Genomic DNA, 22,345 nt, shown 5'->3' with positions numbered 1-22,345 from the left:
GAAGTTGTTCTTTGGATGTGATGGATACTACAAGTGGATCCAGTTTGCGTGACAGGGGGAGACATATGTTTTTGCAGACAAAAACAAACTTTAATTCTATTTAGGTTCCCAAGCCTGGAACACTATATCTACCCTTGTTTAACTTAGACCAATGTGGACCACATTTATAGTTCTTAATTTCTTATTTAAATATTATAGCTTGTTGTATTTATGAAGACGTTGAAATAAGTTTTTTTTTGTTAGATTTTTACTAAATTATGCAAATAAAACAAGCATTTTTAAATGGAATTATCGCAGAGCTTGGGAAAATATGCCTGAGTAGTTCTGATTTTTTTAAATGTCTACCATCAATTAACTTATAAAAATAAATGATTGCTGTTGTTTAGTATGACTTACAGTTTACACTGCCATTTACACATTCTATGTGATCAGACTATTTTGTCTATACTTATTATTAGTGCACCAAATCTCCTTAAAAGATCTTTCTATTAATTATTTCTTTGCATTTGCAGAATTTTTATTATTATTATTATTATAAATCATTCTTCAACTGTTTTGGCTTAACTTAAAAAAAAAAAGCCATTGATAGGTTTAGTTTTTACTTTGATATTTAAAGGCAATCTAAAAATAGAACATAGAAAAAACATTTTTTTTTTAAAATTGAATTGGATTACCTCCCTTTAAATATTTGTTGCTATGATCATTGCACTTAGTATAAAGAAATTATTTGTTGAATTACTTACAATCTTGATTTTTGTTTATTTTTTTAATTATGTCAGTGTCTAGATGAAATCATGTACTGAAAGATTTTTAGAAATGTTTCTATTCTCATATATTTATTTATCAATATTTTGCAATAAATTTTAAGGGAATATTCATATGGCCTGTACCTTGTTATTGTAACATACAGGTTTTTAATAGATTTAAATAGGAGTGAATTCATTGTAAATGTATGCTAGGTCCGGAAGAGTTGGGTTATCCAATATTGAATATTTCTATATAACCTCCCAGCTCAGTATTTGACCTGGCCTCATTTTTTTCTCTTTTGATATTGTGACTTATCAATTATTTTCAATGTTTTGTGTACTTTCTATGTATTAAATTATCAAGTACAAGTGTAACCAGTATTCATTCTCTTGAGAAATTAAGTGATTCTAATTTCATATTATTGGATGTTAGTTAGTATCATTTAATTTATAAAAAAATATAGTTTGTTTGGATATCAGTTTCTTTGGTTTTATACCAGGTCAACTTAACAGTTAATAGGAAATATTGATTTTTTTCAAGGAACAACTTATTTTGTAGGGCAATTAGGTACAATTTGCCAAAAAATTTTGTGCCCAAAATTAGGTTATCTTGTCGGTAGTTATGAATGTATGAATGAATTAGACCCATGAAACTCAGGGTGTCCTTTGTTTAAATATAATACAACATTGATTTGTCTGAATGTCATCTTAATTTGTCCAGGGCAAAAAAGGATCTTCTTTAATTTCATAAACTGTTAAGTTTATAGTATGAACAGTGGTTAAAACAAATGTCAGCAATATCTGAATAATCTTTCAATATCCTCCAATTTTTATTCCTATTTACAATTTTTCATAAGTTGAAATCTTTGTGTTTAAGTATTTATACTGTAGCTGTATGCTTTAATTCTTGATGTCAATATTGCTAATTTTTTAAAAAGCAGAATTTGTCCTTGCCATTGATGTCTAGAAAAGGCCCTGGATTTTTTTTATATTAATTTAAAATAATTTTCGTTGCCCATTTCTTGCTTGCTTCTTGTTTATTGAATTGAAGAAAATTTCTTCTGATTTTTTTCAGTATGAATCAAAGCCAAAGAACAAAGAAAAAGGTGGGTTTAACTTACCACTGGTGATTTGGTAAGGTGGGTTAGACTTACCACTGGTGATTTGGTAAGGTGGGTTAAACTTACCACTGGTGATTTTGTTAGGGGTTTAACTTACCACTGGTGATTTGGTAAGGTGGGTTAAACTTATCACTGGTGATTTTGAAAGGGGTTAAACTTACCACTGGTGATTTTGTAAGGTGGATTAAACTTACCACTGGTGATTTGGTAGGTGGGTTAAACTTACCACTGGTGATTTGGTATGGTGGGTTCAACTTATCACTGGTGATTTGAAAGCCGGAAGCAAATTACCTTGCCTGAAGTGAATATGATACTACAATTACATCAATGTTATGATGGCATTGTATTTTGAAGGAAATGGTTATTTTGCAACCCATTATTGTAATCTGTTCTGTACATAGAGTTTAAGACTTGCTACAAATCTCTGTATTAATAATTTATGAAATGTTTATATCTACTCTATTAATTATTCAATGTCAATCTACTGTACAGGTTGATAGTGAATGAATATTTGATAGTAGTAGAATTAATTTATAAGATTACATATATATTACAGAGAGACTTATAAATTGGTGTTAAGTTAAAGATCCAATTATTTTTAATGTAAATATTGATTTCATTTAAAAGAAGATAAATATGAATTGAAATTTGTTTCTCACATTGTATTTGTGTCGTTTCAATGTTGATTAATTCATATATTTATTATGTACATCAGTAAATCATTAAAAAAATGTATTTCATTGAGTATACATGTGAAAATGGGTAAGTAACAACTTCTCAACACCTTGATAACACCATTGTATCACTTGTAATCCCTGGTACAGCTTAATCTTTTGTACCTGATTACAACATTAGTGTGTATGTTAGGTATTGATTTTCTGTAAACTGCCTCAAGCCTATCTTGTTTACATTTTGATCTATAAATAGTCTGATTAACATGTCAGAAAGAGGTTTAAACAGCAACGATAACTCTGTTTGACAAATCATACTGTTTGTTTTGTATGGAGAAATTTTTGATAGCAAATTATCTTTTAATGTGATATTTTTCGTAAAAATTATGATTATTATTTTACTCACACTTTTTTAGAGTCTTGAAAATTTTCAAATGGATGTTGTTAATCTATGTAACTGTCTTTTATTTGCTTGATAAATTTATTCCTTATACCATGCTAACCTACATTATGCAGGAAGTAGTCCTGGTCTAACTAACTAATTACTGGTATCGCTTCTCGGCCTTTTGGCTAAGATCAAAGTGTAGTATCTGTTCTTATCAGCTTAATATCTGATACGTGCCCTATGTGGGTACTTCGATATTAAACTGATTTTTGGCACTCGATGAGAAGTCAGGGGCTTGCTCCGCTCTCGTCACGGGTTGGCCTGGTATTGCAGTACCTCCAGGATCGGCCCACTCCCCTCATGGGGAGTTAATAACAAATAAAGAGAAGACTTTCCTTGAAATCTCCCCTTCTTCGGAAAATTTTATATACAAAAACTGTAGGTACGTTTATGCAATTGTTAGTCCCCCGTGAATTTTTTAGTATTTATTAATAACCCTCCAAGTAGTACATATTTAATAAAAAAATTTTATTGGTGCCTTGTTTGTTATTTTGATTTCTTTTGGTAATTTTGTATGTGTGTAGAGTTATGCTCAGTATTGGTTATATATCAAATGCCCTTTCTACTTTAGAGTTGATACCGTCTCCCAGATCTAATCGTGATGATGAAGATGACTTTGAGTTTGTTGACTATGATGAGTATGATGCACAGGTTTTTAAACTTCCTGTTCCAAGCTTTGGGTAAGTGATGACCATACCTTTTTTTTTTTTGGAAAAGTTCATGGGGGAAATTCTCCCCATTGACGCTGTCTCATGTGGGAGATTTTTATTTAAAAGTAAATTTTTTATGTAAGTACTTAATTATTTAGTATCTTTCACTGTAGAACACTGTGTATCTCATTTCCCTGCATCATCTACAGTACAGTCGTTGATTAACTATGTTAACAAATCCTTTTTTGGAGTAACTACTGCTTTTTGGGTATAACCAGTGGTGCTGTACTGCAAAGGCCAGATGGGCAGTGCAGTATGGAATTGAGTTTTTATTTCATAGATATTTCACAAAAAAAGATATATTTTGACATAAATATTTGCAGATGTACCATTATAAAACATGTAAAACTAACTGACAATATAAAGTTATGGTATAATTGTACAAGTTGCTTTAAAAAACAATGATTTTTAACAATGAATATTGCTTTAAGTGTAAGAATCAAATAAATATTTTGTCCTTTTTTGTACAATAAAAACTAAAATAGTATTGTTTTAAACTCTGAACCATACCAACAGGATATTGTCTTATAATCATCCATATTGAACTGAAAACTTGTGTTGGACTAGACACCTACAACTGCTTGTTTATTCCTTGTATTTATTACAATATAGACTTGTAATTTTTTTTCAGGTACTGTACACAGGCAAATATTATTCACCTGAAATTCATGTGAATTGTACTTCATGTGAACTTACTATAAAATTCATGTGATTTTCTTGTGAATTTCACTTCATATGAATTTAATGTGAAAACTGTATGTGAAATAAATGCGATGGTTCAATTCACATAAATTTCACATCTGTTACGAAATTTATTTGCTTGTTTGAGATGAAAGTGACAAAGAAGAATTCATGTGAAAATCATATGAAAAAATTTTGCCTTTGTAGGTTCACCTGTTTAATAAATTATCTATTAATATAATTTATTTTCAGCCTTGGAGATGCCAAGAAATCCAGATTTCATGTACGGAAACCAAACGTTACAACCCTAGCTGATGCTAAGAGACTTAGACAACCAAGGACAAGACATATCTCTGATGACTTTGCTGGACTAAATATAGACAAATCAGATAGTCAAGGATCAAGGTCATCAGCTATAAATATCCCCAAATCTTCCATCAGTGATGACATGTCTTTATCTGTAGGATGCTATCCTGTTACAGGTACAGATATGACCTTTATTTTATAGCCTATTCTAGAGGGAGAAATAAGCCAAAACTTGTTTGTGGTCTCTTCTCCCATTTGTCTTTGAAAGGGAGAAGTTTTGTTATAGATTACATAGATAAAAAAAAATTTGAAAAATGTCATATTGTGTATCAAACAGTTCCTTTTCACCTTTTAAATGTGGCTATTGTCCACTTATTCATTATTTTTATTAAATGAAAATAGCCTAAGAACCAAGAAATGAACTTTGGATGGGTTAAAGTATTGCACAATGAAGAAATAAGTTACGCAACTCTTTTTTAGATAAAAAGATGTCACTTGAGTCGACTGAAAGTGACGATGGTATAAAAATGAGACCTCGTGTAGGGAGCGCCGGGTCACCTATAGGTCATTCTAGAGTTCAACAGCAGTTCAAGTCACGTCGAGCCCTTATCAACCCATTTGCTCCATCCAGAATGCAGTTCAAAATGACTTCATACAGACGCAGATGGGTGCATGCTTTTCCTAGAGGTCAGATGTAGTTTTAAGAGAATGGGAGGTTTAATGTTTTTAAATATTTTTTACAAGCACTTGGGCCTTAGCCTATTGTGTCCATAAGATCCAATTTCAAATGAGACCCCAAAGATGAAAGTGTTCCTCTAGTCAAGTCTTTGATCAGAATAGCTATTGATGCTTTTAAGTAAACTATAGCCTTCTACCAGTTTATGTGGAAATAGACGATTACCGGTGATTTTAATTTTGCATCCCTGTCATCTTGTCAATCTGCCTTTCCACTTATATAATTGTTCAAACTTTAAAGGAAAATGTTTTGAGATACTGATATTTTGGTTTATATTTAGATGAGTTAATTAAGTTATATTTTCAGTTTTATTCAGAAAAATATTGACAAAGGTACCGCTCTTTGGATGTCTTTTTGAAATAATTCTCAGCTTACTGGATGTTTTTGAATGTCTTTCGGATTGGTTACAAACATAAATTCAAATTTCAGTTTGATCAGATGAGTTGTGATAGAATAATAACCTCTTGCCGCAATAAACTATTAGTATGATATTCTGAGAAATGATGTAAGCATGATTTTTCTTCATAAATATGCAAGTGCCGCATTTAAAAACCCCATTCAGTCAGTTACCATATAGCGGGGTGCTTATTTTTTTGCTTATTTTATCAGTCTGTCTAAAAACGCCTAAATAAATTTTGCAAATTTTTACTCTGAGCTTAAGTTCTTTGTTCACCACTTAGCATTAACTAAATTTACAAGTGCCAAAATTTTGTATACCTTTTTCATCTATTTTTGACTTAAAATTGCCAAATTTTTAACCTGCCAAAATAACGTGCCATTTGGTATGACTGATGTTTTTATTATGGAGAATCATTCTGTTTTGTCATTAGATTTACGTGGAGCTGCTGTACAGACACACCATATCCATACCTCTGCCTCAGATGCTATAGAGGAAGAGAATGGATTACCTACTCCAGAGGTTCTTCAGGTAAGTAAGTAAGTAAGTAAGTAAACTTTATTTAGAGTCGGCACATATATACATTTTAACAAATCAACACGAGCTCTTATGAGCTCTTTAACCGACAGGTGAGAGATAAGAAGAGGCAAGTAATATAAATCTTGTTAAAGAATTATATGATGTGTGAAGAGTAAAAGTAATTAAGTTTTATTTTCGTATGCAGTTCATCAAAAACACACTAATTCAAAAATGAAAAACAAAAACAAGTGAATGGAGATAAAAAGACTTTTCTTTTATTCTGTGGTACATGTAGTCATACCAGTTCTTTTGAACATACGGTGATCATTAAAAGTTGTGTTTTATCCTATAGTTGCAGTCACATTTTATTACCGGTACATCTTTGTAATTTGTTTGTATAATAGGGAGCTCATTTGGCTTTAGAAGCCAGAAGGAGTAAGTTCTCCACACAGAGCAGTACTGATTTAGGAGAAGGTGCTACAGGGTATGTTAAATTGTATACTTGGACTTCCTCAAATTCTGACAGTACCATAAAACTAAATCATCATTTTTAATTAATAGAAGATGTCACGAGGCATCAAGACCTTTAAACAGCCTCAGTTTTCATGAAATATAAAGGTCATGTATTAATGTCCTTTCCGTTTTACATAAGAATGTAAAATTTTGAAAAATTTAAATCATTTCCACTGCAGTGCATGCTACTTGCAATACGTAGCCCAATAATTTAAAATTTTAAACATCTATACATGCATTGTAACTTGTGGCAAGATGGGAGCTTTACCAAAACAAGATATACTGTTATATAGAAATTTCTCCATGTTTTTCCTACAAAATGTGTTTCTGTTTTATGACAGTTTTGTTTTTGCAACTTTCAAAGTAAAATCTAAACATGGACTATACAACTGTCATTTGACAAATATAGCATATTCAACACTGCAAAAAAAGGAATTTTTTTTTTTTAAAATGACAGTCCGAAAATTTCTCTATTTACAGAACTTTTGACTGCTTTGATTTTTTTTTAAAGTGATAAAACATATCTTGTTTAATTTCAGGATTGATTGGAAGGAATCTGGAGGAAGTAGCTATGGGTTGTCTCCCATACAATCTAGTTTCCATGGTAGCACAGATAATCCATTGCCTTCTTCAGCTGGTTCTTCATGCTTTATTTCTAATTGGAGTAAGTGGTGTTTTTTTATATATATCCCTATTTTGTGGGAGGTGTTTAGTGTTTATGGTGTGTTTGTCCATTCGTTTCTTTTACATTACAGTTTTTTTTGTAATACTTATTGCAGTCACTTAATATTTTGACAAGATTAAGCTTTATATACATGTAGCACGTAGATGTAGATATGCCATATTTGGGGATTTGATTTTAGAATATAGTGATTTAATTTCCTGATTGACAAGTTTGACATTATGACCCTATTGTTCCTATGGTAAGTAGGCGGGGTATCCTTCAATGCTCCCATTTTCTCTGATTTTACTCTGAATTCATTAATGAATGAACTAGTAAAGGGATAAAATAAAGTAACTGCACATATGTAGCATTCTGTTATCAACAGTCTATTTTTACACAACATACATAGTAAATAGAAAATTCTGGTGACCAGTGATTTGTACCGATTGGAAAACTCACAAAGTCATATTGTAACTCAGGAAGGGGATGCGTTATTTCTGACATTATATATACAATAGGAAAATACATAATGATGTCAAAAGTTATGATATATTTACACTTATGACTTTTTTGTGAAAATTATTGTTGGTCTTATCGAAGGTAAAAATCTTCTCACTTCAGCCTATTGATTGCTTCTGTAAAAGGTGTCTGTGTAAATGCTGTCAGAAATAATGTTCCACTGTTGCAAATTCAGTAGATAAATTTACTGAGCAAAACTGGAAAAAAAAAACTTGATTATTCTAGTTTAGTCAGGTCAAAGGTCACCCACATTTCACCATAATTTTTTTTGTAGTTTTATAACAGAATAGCAAACAATACCATCTAAAAATAAATCCACTTTTTATTTACAGGTAAATTATCTGGTGGCAGTAAATCAGCAAAGGACAAATCATTTCTATGGGGCCCTACAGGGGAACAAGAGTGGAGTCCTGAAATGACTACAGGTTAGTAAGAAATGATGATACTCTTCTTTGTCATTACAGCTAAAGAGTTGTCACTCTACTTTGTATCTGTTTTATCTTCTGGAAAGTTTTTGAGAATAAATTTTCATGCGAAAATTTTTCAAAATAAGATGTGATATCAAAGTAATGAAAGGTCTAAAAATGAATTAAAAAATGTAAGTATCATTTTGCTTTTCGCTCTGCATGGAGTGAGTTCATAATGTGAGATTCGCACCAAAGCTATTATTATTCAGATTACTAATGGTTGGGCCAGGAATATATTCAACATATTCTCAGTGTTAGATGTTTTCTTCTCTTTTAACAGTGGTTTATATTCTGTGATCTTTTACTTGTTTACCATACGGTAGTAATTCAGCATTGTTTTAGAATTTTTTTTTATCATCTTACTGTAATTCATTTCTTAATTATTTCAAATGTGGTACTTCAGTGCATGATGATGCTAACCTGGCTGCCCGGGTAATATTTTCGTTTCACAAGTTTCTCTCAAATATAACCCCGGGTCACAAGTGATGTGTTCTGTCTTTTGATTGGCTGAGCGTATATGACATTGTTTTATTTTATATTTATACATTCTAATATTCAAATTTAAAAAAGAAACATTAAAATATTTCTTTCAAATTACTTATGTCATCTTTCAACACAAATGCATAATAATAGAGTTAATTTAGATAATTTCTTCTTTGTTTCCATTTTATTTCATGAGCGGCAATTTACACATATATTGTGCATATCCATCGGTGGTGACTTGAGTCTATTTTTAGCGATCCTAGGGTTGCTTATGATATTGACCAGGGAACCAGATTAATGATGAGGCCTGTTGACTCGTTTCTTTTGCATTTGGTTTTATTTCTGTATGTTTTTTTTACAATACTTTTTCTATTATGTGCACGATCAGGGCATTTTGTTTTGATAAATTACTCACAAGCCTTGTTTCTTTTCTCCTTAACAAGATTTGATGCTGTACCATTTTGTCTACTTTCAATTTTTTCTATTGAAATTATTTTAATTGTCCCTTCTATGATTTTGATTTTTGACCTTTCAACTTTTTCATTTGCTTACCAAGGGCTTCAACTCCTGCAAAAAACACTTGAAAGAACATGGCACCAGTATGTTTATGGCTCAGTTGATTTGTCAGGGTATATACTGATCCTAATGTCAGTCTGTCTCACATTTCAGTACCTATATGAGGAGTAATTTAGTTAACTCATAATAAGTTATGGTTCTTTTTGGAAATTTTGAAGAGCAGGGGTCTCTGAATACCAGGGCAACTTTTTAAAATTTAATTTATTTGGTTTAATTAATCCACAAATGTGATTCGAGAATGATGACTTGTATTTTTGTATTGGGAAAGTATTATTTTTTGCAGATTCTGCTAAAATGAAGTGTAACTCTAGTGGTTTTGAGGTATAAAAAAAAAGTGTTTTAGCATAAGAAAATCAATTGTGTGGTTTCTATTTTATTGAAAAAAAGTCACAAAACTAGTACAATGCACTAACAGTAACTTCCAAGGACCTTAAACTTCAGTTTAAAATGGTGTTCAGGGTTTTGGGCAAACCTTATGCATGAGGTGTGTCATAGTTTTGTCAATAAAAATAGTTCTCATAAGTCATTAAAATAAAATTCATTCTTTTATACATAGATTCTATATTAGATTAGGAGACATATTATTTCTTTTCACATTTATTTGTATTTGTTTTATGTTGAATTGTTATGCTTTGTTATGATTTTATGCATCAAGTTCCTATGTTTTTTTCATATATTTTTATTTCATTACTTAGTTTAAGGCTGACGAGAGAGAAATTTAGATTTAGATGAGGTTTTTCCCATTGTATTACTCCTATAGGATTCTTTACCTTTTATTGTAACCACGTGAAAAAACACTGACTGTTTCTTATGCTATAGTATAATTATGGAATTCACAAAACATATAATTTAATGTCAGAATGGTGATGTTGAATTTCAGGAACAGATTGGCGACCAGCCGAAAGTCAAGAGATAATTCAGTCGAGGTCATGCTTGATTAAACCACTTCTTGGCACTGATTTTCAGTCTAAAAATTTTTGTGCTGGAATAAGTATGAATTAGTGTCATTTTTTTTTACCTTTTTGTAGAATTTCTCACCATTTTCTTCAAATGTTGTGGTCAAAATTTTCTTTCCAAAACGCACTGTATGGCATGGAAGTGCATTGCATTCTGGGTAGTATTGTGTTTTGTTTCCTGTTTAGTATATGGCTATTCATCCCTGTTAATGTAAAAAAGGTAAAAATAGATTTTCATTTAAAAAAGAAACAGTTCTTTCAATTACTTTCTAATCTCTCATGCATTGTTTATATATTCAATCAATATATTTACTGCTTGTGCCAAGTACAGTAAATATTTTCAAAACTTTTTATCAACTCTCTTTTGAAGCATTTACATAAATTCTTGCATGAAATTATGTGCTAATGTTATAACAGGAAGAAAATTCAAATTCATCAATACTGTGGAAGTACTTTTGTTTGTGTTGTATCAATTTTCGTGGTTTTCTTGGGTGAGCCAAACCATGAAATTTGGTTCCCAATAAAAAGGAGATTTCCATTGATGTGTATACTGAAAACCTCAAAACCACAAATTCAAGAAGCCACGAACTTGTGTTTCTTTCCTAATCCACAAAAATTGGTATCCATGAATTAAAGTACTTCCACAGTATGCTACACTGAAAATGGAGTGAAAACTCATGTAAGATATGTATTAGAATCAAGTGAAGTTTGGTGTTTGAACAAAATTCTTTACACAATTAATTTGAAGAAAATGCAGTCTATAGACTAGTATATGCTTGCAGTGATTAACACAAAATTAACAAGCCGGGGCCTGTGTTTGGGCTAGAGGTCATAGGTCAATGTTAACAGGTATGAAAGCATATATATGTATTTGTAATCTTTGAATGTATCAGTGAGAGTCAAATTTTACAATGTACTGTTAATACAATATACAACTTGTACTAACACTTTATGGGTGAAAACATTTTAGGCTCACCTTTTTCAGTATTTCTGAATTTTCAAGCAGGTTTCAAAATGTTTCCATGATTTAATGTTCATTGTTGACTAATGCCATCAAGAATTATGATTTTACCTTCTTATTTAATATTCTCTAAAATTTAACATTTAACCTGCAGAAGGGTATTTTTAGTCTATACTAAACTCAGTCCAGAAAACTTTTCAAACAAATTTAATATGAGTTTTAGTGATATTTACATGTACTTTGATTACCCAAGTGTTTCTTTTTCCCTTCAAAGATGCTTCACAGATGTGTAGCATGGAATCTAAAGTCCAAAACTAAGATGTGTAAGTTCTACCAAAAAACAGAAAAAAAAGGAACAATTTCTTCGTATATTTTCATGAACAAAATACAGGCTACTTGCCTCCTCAACCTTGAATATTTACTGTATTAAGACAACTATTTGCAAATAAGTTAGTTTGTCAAAGCATGTGGCATGTATTTTAGCATCGAAAAACTAATCTGTCTAATATGGATATTTGCTGGTCATGTTCAGACATTTTTGTCAGAAATTTCAGACTCCTCTGGTTTCATCCATTTCATAGCATAAATTTTTTTTGCCCAGTGACCCCCTTTTTCCTTTTCATAATTTCATTAAACACACCTTCAAATTTTATTTGGGAAGTTTTTTTTTTATGAAATCCTTATTTCTTCAGTGGTATTAGTAGATAAAACCTACTTAGACAGAACCTATGGAAAATCATGAGAAATCCTTTTCCCACCAAAATTTCAAATGCTAATATCTAAAAAAAATGTGTACATTTTGATCTTATATTGTTCTATCATGAAAGATCTTAAAAGATTTCACAACCCTTTGAAATCCTTGTTCTTCTTAAACACAGCAGTGAACATCCTTAATAAAACTGAAAAATGGCAGAAATAATGAATTTTCTTATGACTACAGCTTGCAAATCTTTTTATGTCTGTAATTTATGATTAGGTTGGAAACTATTATAGATAAATATACTCCTTTGTTTACTGTTTTTTTTTAAGAAACTTACAGAAATTGATACTGATACACTTATGGCTAAAGAAGTGAAAACTGTACATAGTAGAATTTGGCTCTCAATTTCTTAGTCCATCATACCATGCAGTAAATATTTACTAACAAAATCTTTGGTTTTCAGATTTGTATGCCTGCATCAGTCTTAATCTTTTTTCCTCTTTTTTTCTGTTGTGGTGGTGTATGAGGTACATTGCTTAGCTTATTGTGTGTACAGTTTGTTTGTTTCCTGTTGACAAAGCTCAGGGATGTATAGATTTTTAGTCTTTTTGTTGTCTATTCATCAATTCATTTGTATATCATTCAGTTATTTATTTTTTAAATTATCATGAAACTTAGTATACAGCTACATCATGTTATCAACTCAGTTAAACTATATCATTTAATGCTTCTCATCGCAATACCAATATCCATAAATGAGATACTGGTAGTCCTATCTTCTATAAACATTTATTGCTTTTATTTCTAATTTTGTGTCAAGTCATCACAAGGTAAAAGTATCACAGGTGTTCAAGTTACTTTTCCAATGGCCTCAATTTTTGACCTATGACCTTTGAAATTTCAGTAACCTATGTCCCTGACCTCCAAGTCTTTTCATTGATATATTATGGAGGACATTTTGTTTTCCTCCAGCTGGTTATTGATTTTAAACTTAGAAAGCCCAGGACCTTCCTCTAAAATGTGGAAAGCGAATTTGAGCTCCTTATCATTTTATGCTCATTCATTTTAATCTCTTGATTATATTTTACACATCTACACTATTTTAAAGATATTTGTTGAATTTTAATTTCCATGGGTATTTTACTGTGTTAATTGTCCAAGTGAAATAGGTTCTGCATTTTTTGGTTACAAAATATGGCTTTGGTTAAGTTGACATGGTCTCAACACTTGATGTCTGACTTCCAAGAAAATTTCAAATACAGGTTAATTCTGAAAATCTGCTGCATTCACACTCATTCAGTATTTAACTCATTTTGTTTAATGAATTATTTAAAAGATACATTATGAGTTTCTTAAAAGATGACCTTAAAGTTATGTAGAAGAATCCATAGTTTTTCATCAATCAATAAGAGGGCCATGGCTAAGATAATCATGCTGAAATTATATCTGTTAGTATGTACATGTACATGCATCTTAAAAGGTATAATAATGTATCTACCTGCATGCATGTTATCTATATGATGTACATGTGTACTAAACATGTCATACAGTATTTATGTAACCTGTATATTGAGATTTTTTAATGGATTGATTACTCAGAATAAGATAAAATTTTAATAAATCATGAATATGATTCTTGTCTAATTTGAAATGATCCTGAGATAGATTAAAGTGTAAACCTTTAATTAAATGACTTTAAATTTGCCTTTAATTAAATATTAATAGTTATGTGTCAAAATGTAGCGAAATATCTCAATTATTTTTTGTATGATGCTTTTAATTCAAGTTAATGTAAGTCTAATTTTTTACTACGATAAATTAAATAAATCAGTTGAAATAGAATCATAAGAAGAAAAATCATAAGAGTAAAATTAGTCATTAGTTATGACATCATAGTACTTAGATCTGTTATGACGTCATAAGTTACCACTAATTTTACATTTACAATTTTTTGTATAAACTAGAAATCATCTTAAGTCACTGTAAATCAGTTTCAATATGTTTTGAATGTGTATAAACCAAATGCTTGCCTAAACAGTCCAAAAGGATTAGTATGTCTTGTCATGTGACTCCGTGGTTTCATGAGAATGGGTCCTATTCTATCTTCCAAATGCATAAAGATTTGTCATTTTCGGAGTGTCAGATTCAGTATATAACAGCAAAACATATTTTCATGTAAAAATATCAATAAAAACGACAAATATCTATTTTCACATATATAAGTGTTGAGAAAATTGTAAAATAGAAGATTTTGCATTGTAATACAGCGTTTCAAGATCCCGGAAATAAACAGTAAAATGCAGACTGTTCTTCAGATTTCAATATGTTCTACAACAGAAATTTCGGTTGGGAAAATGAAACTAGAATGAGACTTAAAGACCCTATAGAAGTTCTGTTCAGTCAGGTTTCATTTAATTTAGGGATTCTTTCTAATGATGTAATAAGATTTCAGAGTGCCTTATTTTATATTTCCAGATAGGGCCATAATAATATGAAGGTTACTTTTATTTTGCCCTTTAACAAAAACAATTAAAATTTATTGATTGTGATAAATGCCTTCACATGAAAAAAAAAAAAAAATCATGTACAGTATCATGTATTTATTGAAATGATAAGTTTGGATGAGAAACTTTGTTGAAAACTGAATAGGAAAAAAAAGTTATTGAGGATTATAATTGGCTTACTCTTCACTGTGTTTTGTTTTTGTTGAATACACTCTTTAATTTATTAGCTCATCTGGCCATAGGCTAGGTGAGCTATTGCCATCATTTGGCATCCTTAGTCATCATCATTGTCGATCTTTTTTGTCGTTTTTCTCATGTACATGTAAAAATTTTTCCTTTAAACCATGCGACTAAAATTTATTGACAAAAGTTTGTTCTGGAGGGCCGTTTTCCTGCCAATGTTTAAAACCTACATTGAATTTAACTATATTTGGTTTATATAGTAAACATGGTCTTCTGTGTTGAATGGTGATTATAAAAATGTTGTATAGCCATGATTTAACTTCATTTTATGTTCTTTTCCCCAGCAAATTGGCTTATGCCTCTCAGACATGGTGGAATAGTAGGGCATGGGAGACCACTGCCCAAATTTTTTTCAAAGGTTCTAAAAGCACTTTGAAGGCATTTCCAACGTTTTACAGTGTCCTAGGTACTCAGTTGAACTTACAGCATTCATCAATATATGCTCTTTTTCAGCAATTTTTTTTTTGTAAAACATGGCAACAAAGCATGATACCTGTACTTACTTACCACTAATTACTAGTAGTTACTAGTAGTTAATAGGGCATGGTTTGCCAGGTGAGCGATTCAGGCTCTTTGAAAGCCTCTTGTTATAATTGGTGTGATCTAACACATAAAACCTACACACACTACTTCTTTGTGTAAAAATTGATTAGAATGGGCTTTCTTTGCTGCTTAGAAGACTTTAACTAATGTGCATAAGCCTTATTAGGAATGCCCTAGAACCAGATTTATTTTTTATGCTTCATAGGCTACTTAGCTTTTCAAAGAATTTTTCAAGGCTTGTTTTCTTTTATAGCCTGCTTAAATGCCTTGAAGATTGATACCTTCAGAAGTATTTGAGAAACTTTATTTTTAAGTTTTATGTCTTATTATAGAGACATAGCTAATTCCTTTTTCCATAATTTTGAAAAGTAGGGTAATTAGGCTAAGTAAACTTAAATGTTAAATTCTCATCCATCCTCACAAAATATAGGGTAGGGGGAAGGATTTTATTTTTTATTTTTCATTTTTTACCAGATATTTGCTAGCCTACTTTTTAGCTATTTGAAGTATAGATATGTTCTAAATCCATAACCACATCTGTTTCAGAAAAGAAACATCGTTCTAGTCACCAAGAAATGAAAGATTTGTGTATTGTGGTATCTCTTTACTCATAAACCAATGCCAAAAAAATCCTGATTTTGAAAATCGTGCCCCAATTTTTTATATTTTTGCCAACTTTTTAGGGGATGGGACAGGATGAGAATCTACTAATTAATTTTACTTGGCCTGGTTTTATGCTAATTAAAGTCAATTTCTTGGTTTTAAGTTCCTCAATCATTTCTTTTGATGATGCTTCGATCATTACCAGTTTTTACTGCCATACCAATAAAATAAGGCACTGTCTTCATCGTTTTTTTGTACTGGCATTTAAAAATTGTAAAAAAAAAAAAAGAACATCTTTTTTTGAAGCAGTAAATTACCTCCCTTCCCTCATTGGTTTTCATGAAAAAATAAGAGGCCAAGAAGTTATTTTTTTAATGGCTTTACTGCATTGGTCCGCTGTTATTTATATTTGAATTTGAATTCAATTTTCACTTACTAAAATGAGCTTAAGTTCATGAGTATTTAAAGAGCCTTTTCATTATTATTGCATTAAATTTCCAAAAAAACAACTCATATCTTCCTCAGAATAATATTTTTATTACATTGTATTGCATACATGTGTGTTTTTAAAATATGGACTCTAATCACAGAAAAAATCAAAGCTCACTTTGAGTTTTGGGAGGGTCATTATTACTGTACTAAATACCAATATAATCATGATATTATATCAAGTTCTTTGTAAAATATGATTAAAAAAAGTTTTTTTGTTAATACATAATCCCTCTTTTGACACTAGATATGAATCTAGATATGATTTGACTCATAGGATTCATTGGAATAATATTGATTGATTGATAATATTGTTCATATATTTTTAGGTGTGGACTGGAAATCCCTGACAATGCCAGCATCTCTCCCCATCACAACAGACTACTTCCCAGACAAACAGAGCCTGACCAATGATTACGTCATCTCTAATTATAACCTGTTACCAGAGGATATGAACTTTGACATGAACCAGTAGGTTTCTATATCACTAAGGGTATACTAAATAATTCTAACGAATACCGAAGGAATGGACCATGATTACATTAATGAATATCTTTAAGATTTAACAACAGTCTTTTTGTAAAAAATTAATATGTCTTTTACAGTCCCTGAACAAATCTGCTGAACTATTTGACAGATCAATGACTGCTGAAGGGTTGATGACCGGTGACCAATCTGATTGCAGTTTTGTTATGTAAAATGACAGATGATCGGTTCAGGTTGTTGAAAATAAAACGTAAAATAAAAATAATTAAATGATGTTTAAATCTATTGCATTATGAAAATATGTGTAAAAATTCACAAACGAAACAATGGAATCTCTAAAATTCATTGACAGCTCTGTGGTCATGTGATGTGATCACTGGTTTAATGGATCGGATTTAATTTGAAGGATCGATGGCTGATTAGAAAAACTGATCGGTGATCGTTGACCGATCGCAATTTTAGTTGCATGGATCGGTTCAGGTAGTGTATACTCTTGTCTTCCTTAACTCATTTATAAATATTCCCATTTAACATTTATAACTCTTTCCTGTTGATCTCCTTTATGGATATGATGGACTTTGATATTGAAGTTGTTTTGATAGTTCAGTGCATGGAATCAATTACAATGACAACTTCCTGTTATCAGCCCTGATTTTTACCTATAATCTCAAACATTTTTCTCCAATGTTATAAGCACATTCTATGATTTGGTCATTTTGTTCACTTCTTGGACGACTAAATTTTTTGTGATATCACACCATAGGACGATGTGATATGAACAAGTGATATAAAGAATTTGCCATTGAGATCGGTTATTGTGTGCTTGTGTCACATTGTCTGTAAAATCTGATTGGTTGAAAGTAATGTTGTGACATTTCTTAAGTTGTTCTCCTGTAACAACTGATTACCTCATAGATTGACGATCGATAGGATTTCCGTCATGAAAGATGCCTAATATTCAAAATTATAAAGAAAAAAGTTTATAACTGATGAAATTTGAATATTGCCAAAAGTCAGATTCAAGGCTTGATTGTAATGGTGTTGAAATTTAAGAACTTTAGTTGATATTTTGCAATCTTCTACATTCCCTCCTTATGAAATTTTTAATTAATGAAGACTGTAGATAATACAGCAGCATATAAATTGACAATGTGAATTTCAGGTCTGATTCTGATAGAATGAACCCAAAGAAACCCTTATCTACTGTGCAAGTATTCAGAGAGTTGATATCTTCACGATTGGCTCAAGGATTTCAGATTATCATCATGGCTACAGTCATAGCTCCCGCATCCCAGTCCAAACTGGTTTCTGGACCACAGTACTCTATGGGTTTAATGAGAGCAAGGCCACGGCAGGAACCATCAGTAAGATATAAATTCTTATTGTTTCTTTGCAAAATAATTGTCAGCTTGCTTTACTCTGTTGTTTATCTCTAATAATGATACATCTTCACTATTTCTCTGTTAATGCTAAATGCCGAATTTGCATAGTACTTGAAGGACCGGTATTTATATATTAGTGTGCATTTTAGGAGGCAAATCTTTATAAATTCATATGGAGGTTCACATTAATACATTTGTATGTGTTGGTATGAAAATCTTGAGTTCAATTTATTGTCTTTTAAAAAATGTTCATATTTCCTGTAAGCTTACAATCATTGTAAATTTTTCAGGAAGAGTATCATCTTAGTATTGGTAGGATATTCCATAAGATAAAAAGAGTTGGGTCAACAATAACTGTCACTAGATACAGACCAAGGTAAGAACTGAGAGAGTGGGGTCCATTATTACTGTCACTAGATACAGACCAAGGTAAGAACTGAGAGTGTGGGGTCCACTTTAACTGTCACTAGAAACAGACCATGGTAAGAACTGAGAGCATCGGATCCATTATAACTGTCACTAGATACAGACCACTTCTAATAAGGTAAGAACTGAGAGAGTGGGGTCTGCTATAACTGTCACTAGATAGAGACCAAGGTGAGAACTGAGAGCATTGGGTCCATTATAACTGTTGATAGATAGAGATGAAGGTAAGAACTGATGGTGAGGTCCAGAATAACTCTCACTACTTACAGACCAAGGTAAGGAGAGAGTAGGGTCCATTATAACTGTCACTAGTAGATACAGACCAAGGTAAGGACAGAGAGTGGGGTTCATTATAACTGTCACTAGATACAGACTAAGGTAAAGACTTGGGAAAGGGGACTTTCGATTTGCACTCTGTCCGTCCGTCCATCTGTCAGTCTGGGAAAAAAATTTCCACCCATTTTTTCTAAACGCTTGCAGATTGAGTTGATTTTTGGTATGTGAGTCTACCTTTATGAATTACAGATCAGGGTAACATTTTGTTTCGCTCTGCTGATTTTTGTCTGAGTTATGGCCCTTGAACTATGAAAAATTTACCAAATTATAGTTGTCTGCACTTTTTTTCTAAATGCTTGCAGATATTAAGTTGAATTTTGGTATGTGAGTATACTGTTATGAGTTACAGATCTAGTTGATGTTTCATTCTGCTCCGCTGATCTTTGTCTGAGTTATTGACCAAAACTTAAGTTTTCTGCATTTTTTTCTAAACCCTTGCAGATATTGAGCTGATTTTTGGTGTGTGAGTCTACCTTGATGAGTTACAGATCAAGTTTACATTTTGTTCTGCTTTGCTAATTTTTTCCAAAGTTTCAAAGTCAGGTCATTTCCTATGTTTATCATTTATACTTGATGATCCATGGTAGTACTGTGGTCAGTGATATAAACAGCCGGTATGGGACTATGTATTGTTTTGCAATACTCTCAGAATGCTTGTCTTTGTCAATCTTTCTGTAAGTCCTAAAGTTTGACTCACTATATCCTATTTGATATTTTGTAAGAGTAATCAAGGGAACCAAGGTTATAGAGGTAATCAAAAGAATGCAATCCATTGATACAAAGTAACAAAAGCAAGTGAGCAACTCGGACTCTGCTAAAAATTGGGAGCATGGACCAGGTTTACCGGTAGGGTAAGCGTCCTCTGCTTTCTAGAAACACCCGCCGAGTTGCTCATAAAAAGTCAAGTCCAGGGTACACAAACGAGGAAAGGGAAACTATGACCTGCAGATGAATATATGATAACGATCCACGAGTTCATGATGACAACCATACTTCTGTAGTGATGACTTCAATCTTGTAGCAACATAACCCTGTTCCAGGAACCTATTTATTAGAGTTCTAGCGCGATACAAAATGATATGAACACTTCATATGCAGGTGCTGAAGGGAGGTTGCCATAGATGAAAGGAAAGTTGACAATTTTGAATGAAAAGTCATCACGTTTGTCGTAAAGTTTGGTCAGTAGTTTTCCTTTACCATCGATTTCTAAGTGTAGGTCAAGATATGAGGCTGACTTCACAGTGTTTGTAGTATCCTTTATCTTAAGTTCTTTGGGATAGATGCAATGTATCAAATCCCCGAAATTAGGATTGTTTAAAGATAATACGTCATCTATATAGCGGAAACTGAGATTAAAGGATCTAGCCAAACGATATTCTTTCTTTGGATCAGATCAGCTATAAAGTCAGCCTCATAAGAGGGAAGGAATAGGTCAGCAAGTAAAGGAGCACAATTTGTTCCCATTGGAATGCCGACCGTTTGTTTAAAAAACACGTCCACCACACTGTAAGATTGGAATAAAACATCACGGTTGCTGCCCACTGGTAGATGTACAAAGATCTGTTTAGAATTGTCTTATATTTTAGATTTTTGGGTTCACCAAGCAAAACAGGATCTTTACTCAGCAGATAGGTGAAGAGACATGCTTGTTTGTTTGAACAAACTTGATTTGATTGGGGAATTTTGCCCTGAATTGTTTTTAGTTGTAAAATCTTAATCACCAGTTAATCAAGGCCAACAATAGTGGAAAGCAATGTGTAGATTTAATGATCCATTTTTTAACACTACCAATTTAAAATTTTGTTTTTGTTTTTGTTTGTTTCAGACATGAGCAGCCAGCGTTGAACTACTCCTACAGATATAGGTTTAAGGTACCTGACTCCCTGGGGTATGAAACATCCTGGAGTGAGTTTAAAAATGAAAAGTTAGAGAATTATAACTGGAACTACTTTGACCAGTACATATGTACTCATGGAGAGGGAGATTTTGGTCTGCTTGAGGTAATATGAAAGTTTTAACTAAATTTAAAGTATTTTTGTGATCTGTTGTTTATCATGTAGTGTATTTGATTACTTGAAATATTTTCTGATTACCTTAGGAAATGATGAATCATTATTTGATCAGACTGGTCTTTTCAAGAAGTTTTTGATTAAAGATTACTTGGACCCCATTAGTCCAACATTAAGATTAAGAGACTCCAAAATGAGAATTTTAATTATTGTGATTTTTAGCAAGTCACATGTTTCACAATAATTCAGACATGGTAATAATTTCTGAATTTATGGTATAAACTATTGAACATTTTTTTTTCAGTCTTTGAAGTATTGGAGAAGCAGATTTCTACTGTTACCTATTGGAATACAGGCTACAAAGAAAATCATTGATGGCAATGACAGGTAAACAGAATGACATTTTGAAATTTATTTATTAAAATATATGTTTTATTTAGAAAACATTGCTTTTGATATTTTCTGCAACAAAAAACTTAAGACTTTAGTTTTATCCCAAATGCTTAATGGCTACGGTATATGATACCCTAACCATGATTTGAAAAAATTGGGCCAAATAGTTTTATCCCTACTCGAATAACACTTGTTTGGGTGACCCTAATAAGAAAATTAAATACCAGTTTTAGCAAATTCTGTATTCTAAAAGTTGCTGTTTTAAAACTTTGTATTAATAGGGAAGTGGCTGATTATTTCAGAAGCAACATAATTTATTCGTCGCATACCATTTTATACTTTCAGGAAATGACAAAATTTAAAAAATGAATAAAAAGTGGGCCAGGTCAAATACTGAGCTGGGAGGTTATATAGAAATATTCAATATTGGATAACCCAACCCTTCCGGACCTAGCATACTATCTTAATGTATTTATTTGTATATATATCTTGTCATTCCCATTATATTGTATAACAGGGTCCAGAATATTTGCATACAAAGGGAAAATATCATTTTCAAATAAACCTCTTCATTTAATGTAATGGGATTATATTTTCCCAATATTTCATTAAGCATGGGTAACAGTATATTTTAACATAATTTGGTATGATAAAAACATTACCATTAACATTCAAGCAATGATTTTCCATTTAAATTTTGTAGCTTGTACATGGGAGACAAATCAATGCTTCCCTGAAGTGGGTTTTTATGGTTCTATAT

General features: G+C 31.6%; 1 protein-coding gene and 1 non-coding gene across 9 annotated transcripts in view; both read left to right on the top strand.

The window, feature by feature from the left end:
- The window catches only part of LOC148607397 (GATOR1 complex protein DEPDC5-like), a 59,412-nt gene that overhangs the window by 18,883 nt on the left and 18,184 nt on the right, over positions 1 to 22,345 (top strand). For 4 of the 8 annotated variants that reach the window (XM_088543962.1, XM_088543961.1, XM_088543960.1 and 1 more), the window contains exons 15-28: positions 1,822 to 1,852; positions 3,555 to 3,663; positions 4,627 to 4,856; positions 5,161 to 5,367; positions 6,247 to 6,344; positions 6,737 to 6,816; positions 7,385 to 7,509; positions 8,361 to 8,453; positions 10,435 to 10,545; positions 16,883 to 17,024; positions 18,202 to 18,403; positions 18,712 to 18,797; positions 21,009 to 21,183; positions 21,497 to 21,579. In XM_088543962.1, coding sequence (XP_088400088.1) covers positions 1,822 to 1,852; positions 3,555 to 3,663; positions 4,627 to 4,856; positions 5,161 to 5,367; positions 6,247 to 6,344; positions 6,737 to 6,816; positions 7,385 to 7,509; positions 8,361 to 8,453; positions 10,435 to 10,545; positions 16,883 to 17,024; positions 18,202 to 18,403; positions 18,712 to 18,797; positions 21,009 to 21,183; positions 21,497 to 21,579 — 1,772 coding nt within the window. The remainder of the gene's footprint in view (positions 1 to 1,821; positions 1,853 to 3,554; positions 3,664 to 4,626; positions 4,857 to 5,160; positions 5,368 to 6,246; positions 6,345 to 6,736; positions 6,817 to 7,384; positions 7,510 to 8,360; positions 8,454 to 10,434; positions 10,546 to 16,882; positions 17,025 to 18,201; positions 18,404 to 18,711; positions 18,798 to 21,008; positions 21,184 to 21,496; positions 21,580 to 22,345) is intronic. The other 4 variants (XM_088543966.1, XM_088543965.1, XM_088543964.1 and 1 more) reach the window with 1 other exon arrangement.
- LOC148607398 (U2 spliceosomal RNA) lies at positions 3,089 to 3,281 on the top strand. Its single transcript, XR_015915701.1, has one exon. It is a non-coding gene; the product is annotated as a U2 spliceosomal RNA (small nuclear RNA).

The sequence above is a fragment of the Perna viridis genome, chromosome 9, assembly GCF_037379345.1.
Source record: "Perna viridis isolate PV_CMFRI_1.1 ecotype Kerala chromosome 9, ASM3737934v1, whole genome shotgun sequence".
Lineage (NCBI taxonomy): Eukaryota > Metazoa > Mollusca > Bivalvia > Mytilida > Mytilidae > Perna > Perna viridis.
This window is presented reverse-complemented; position numbering and strand designations above follow the sequence as displayed.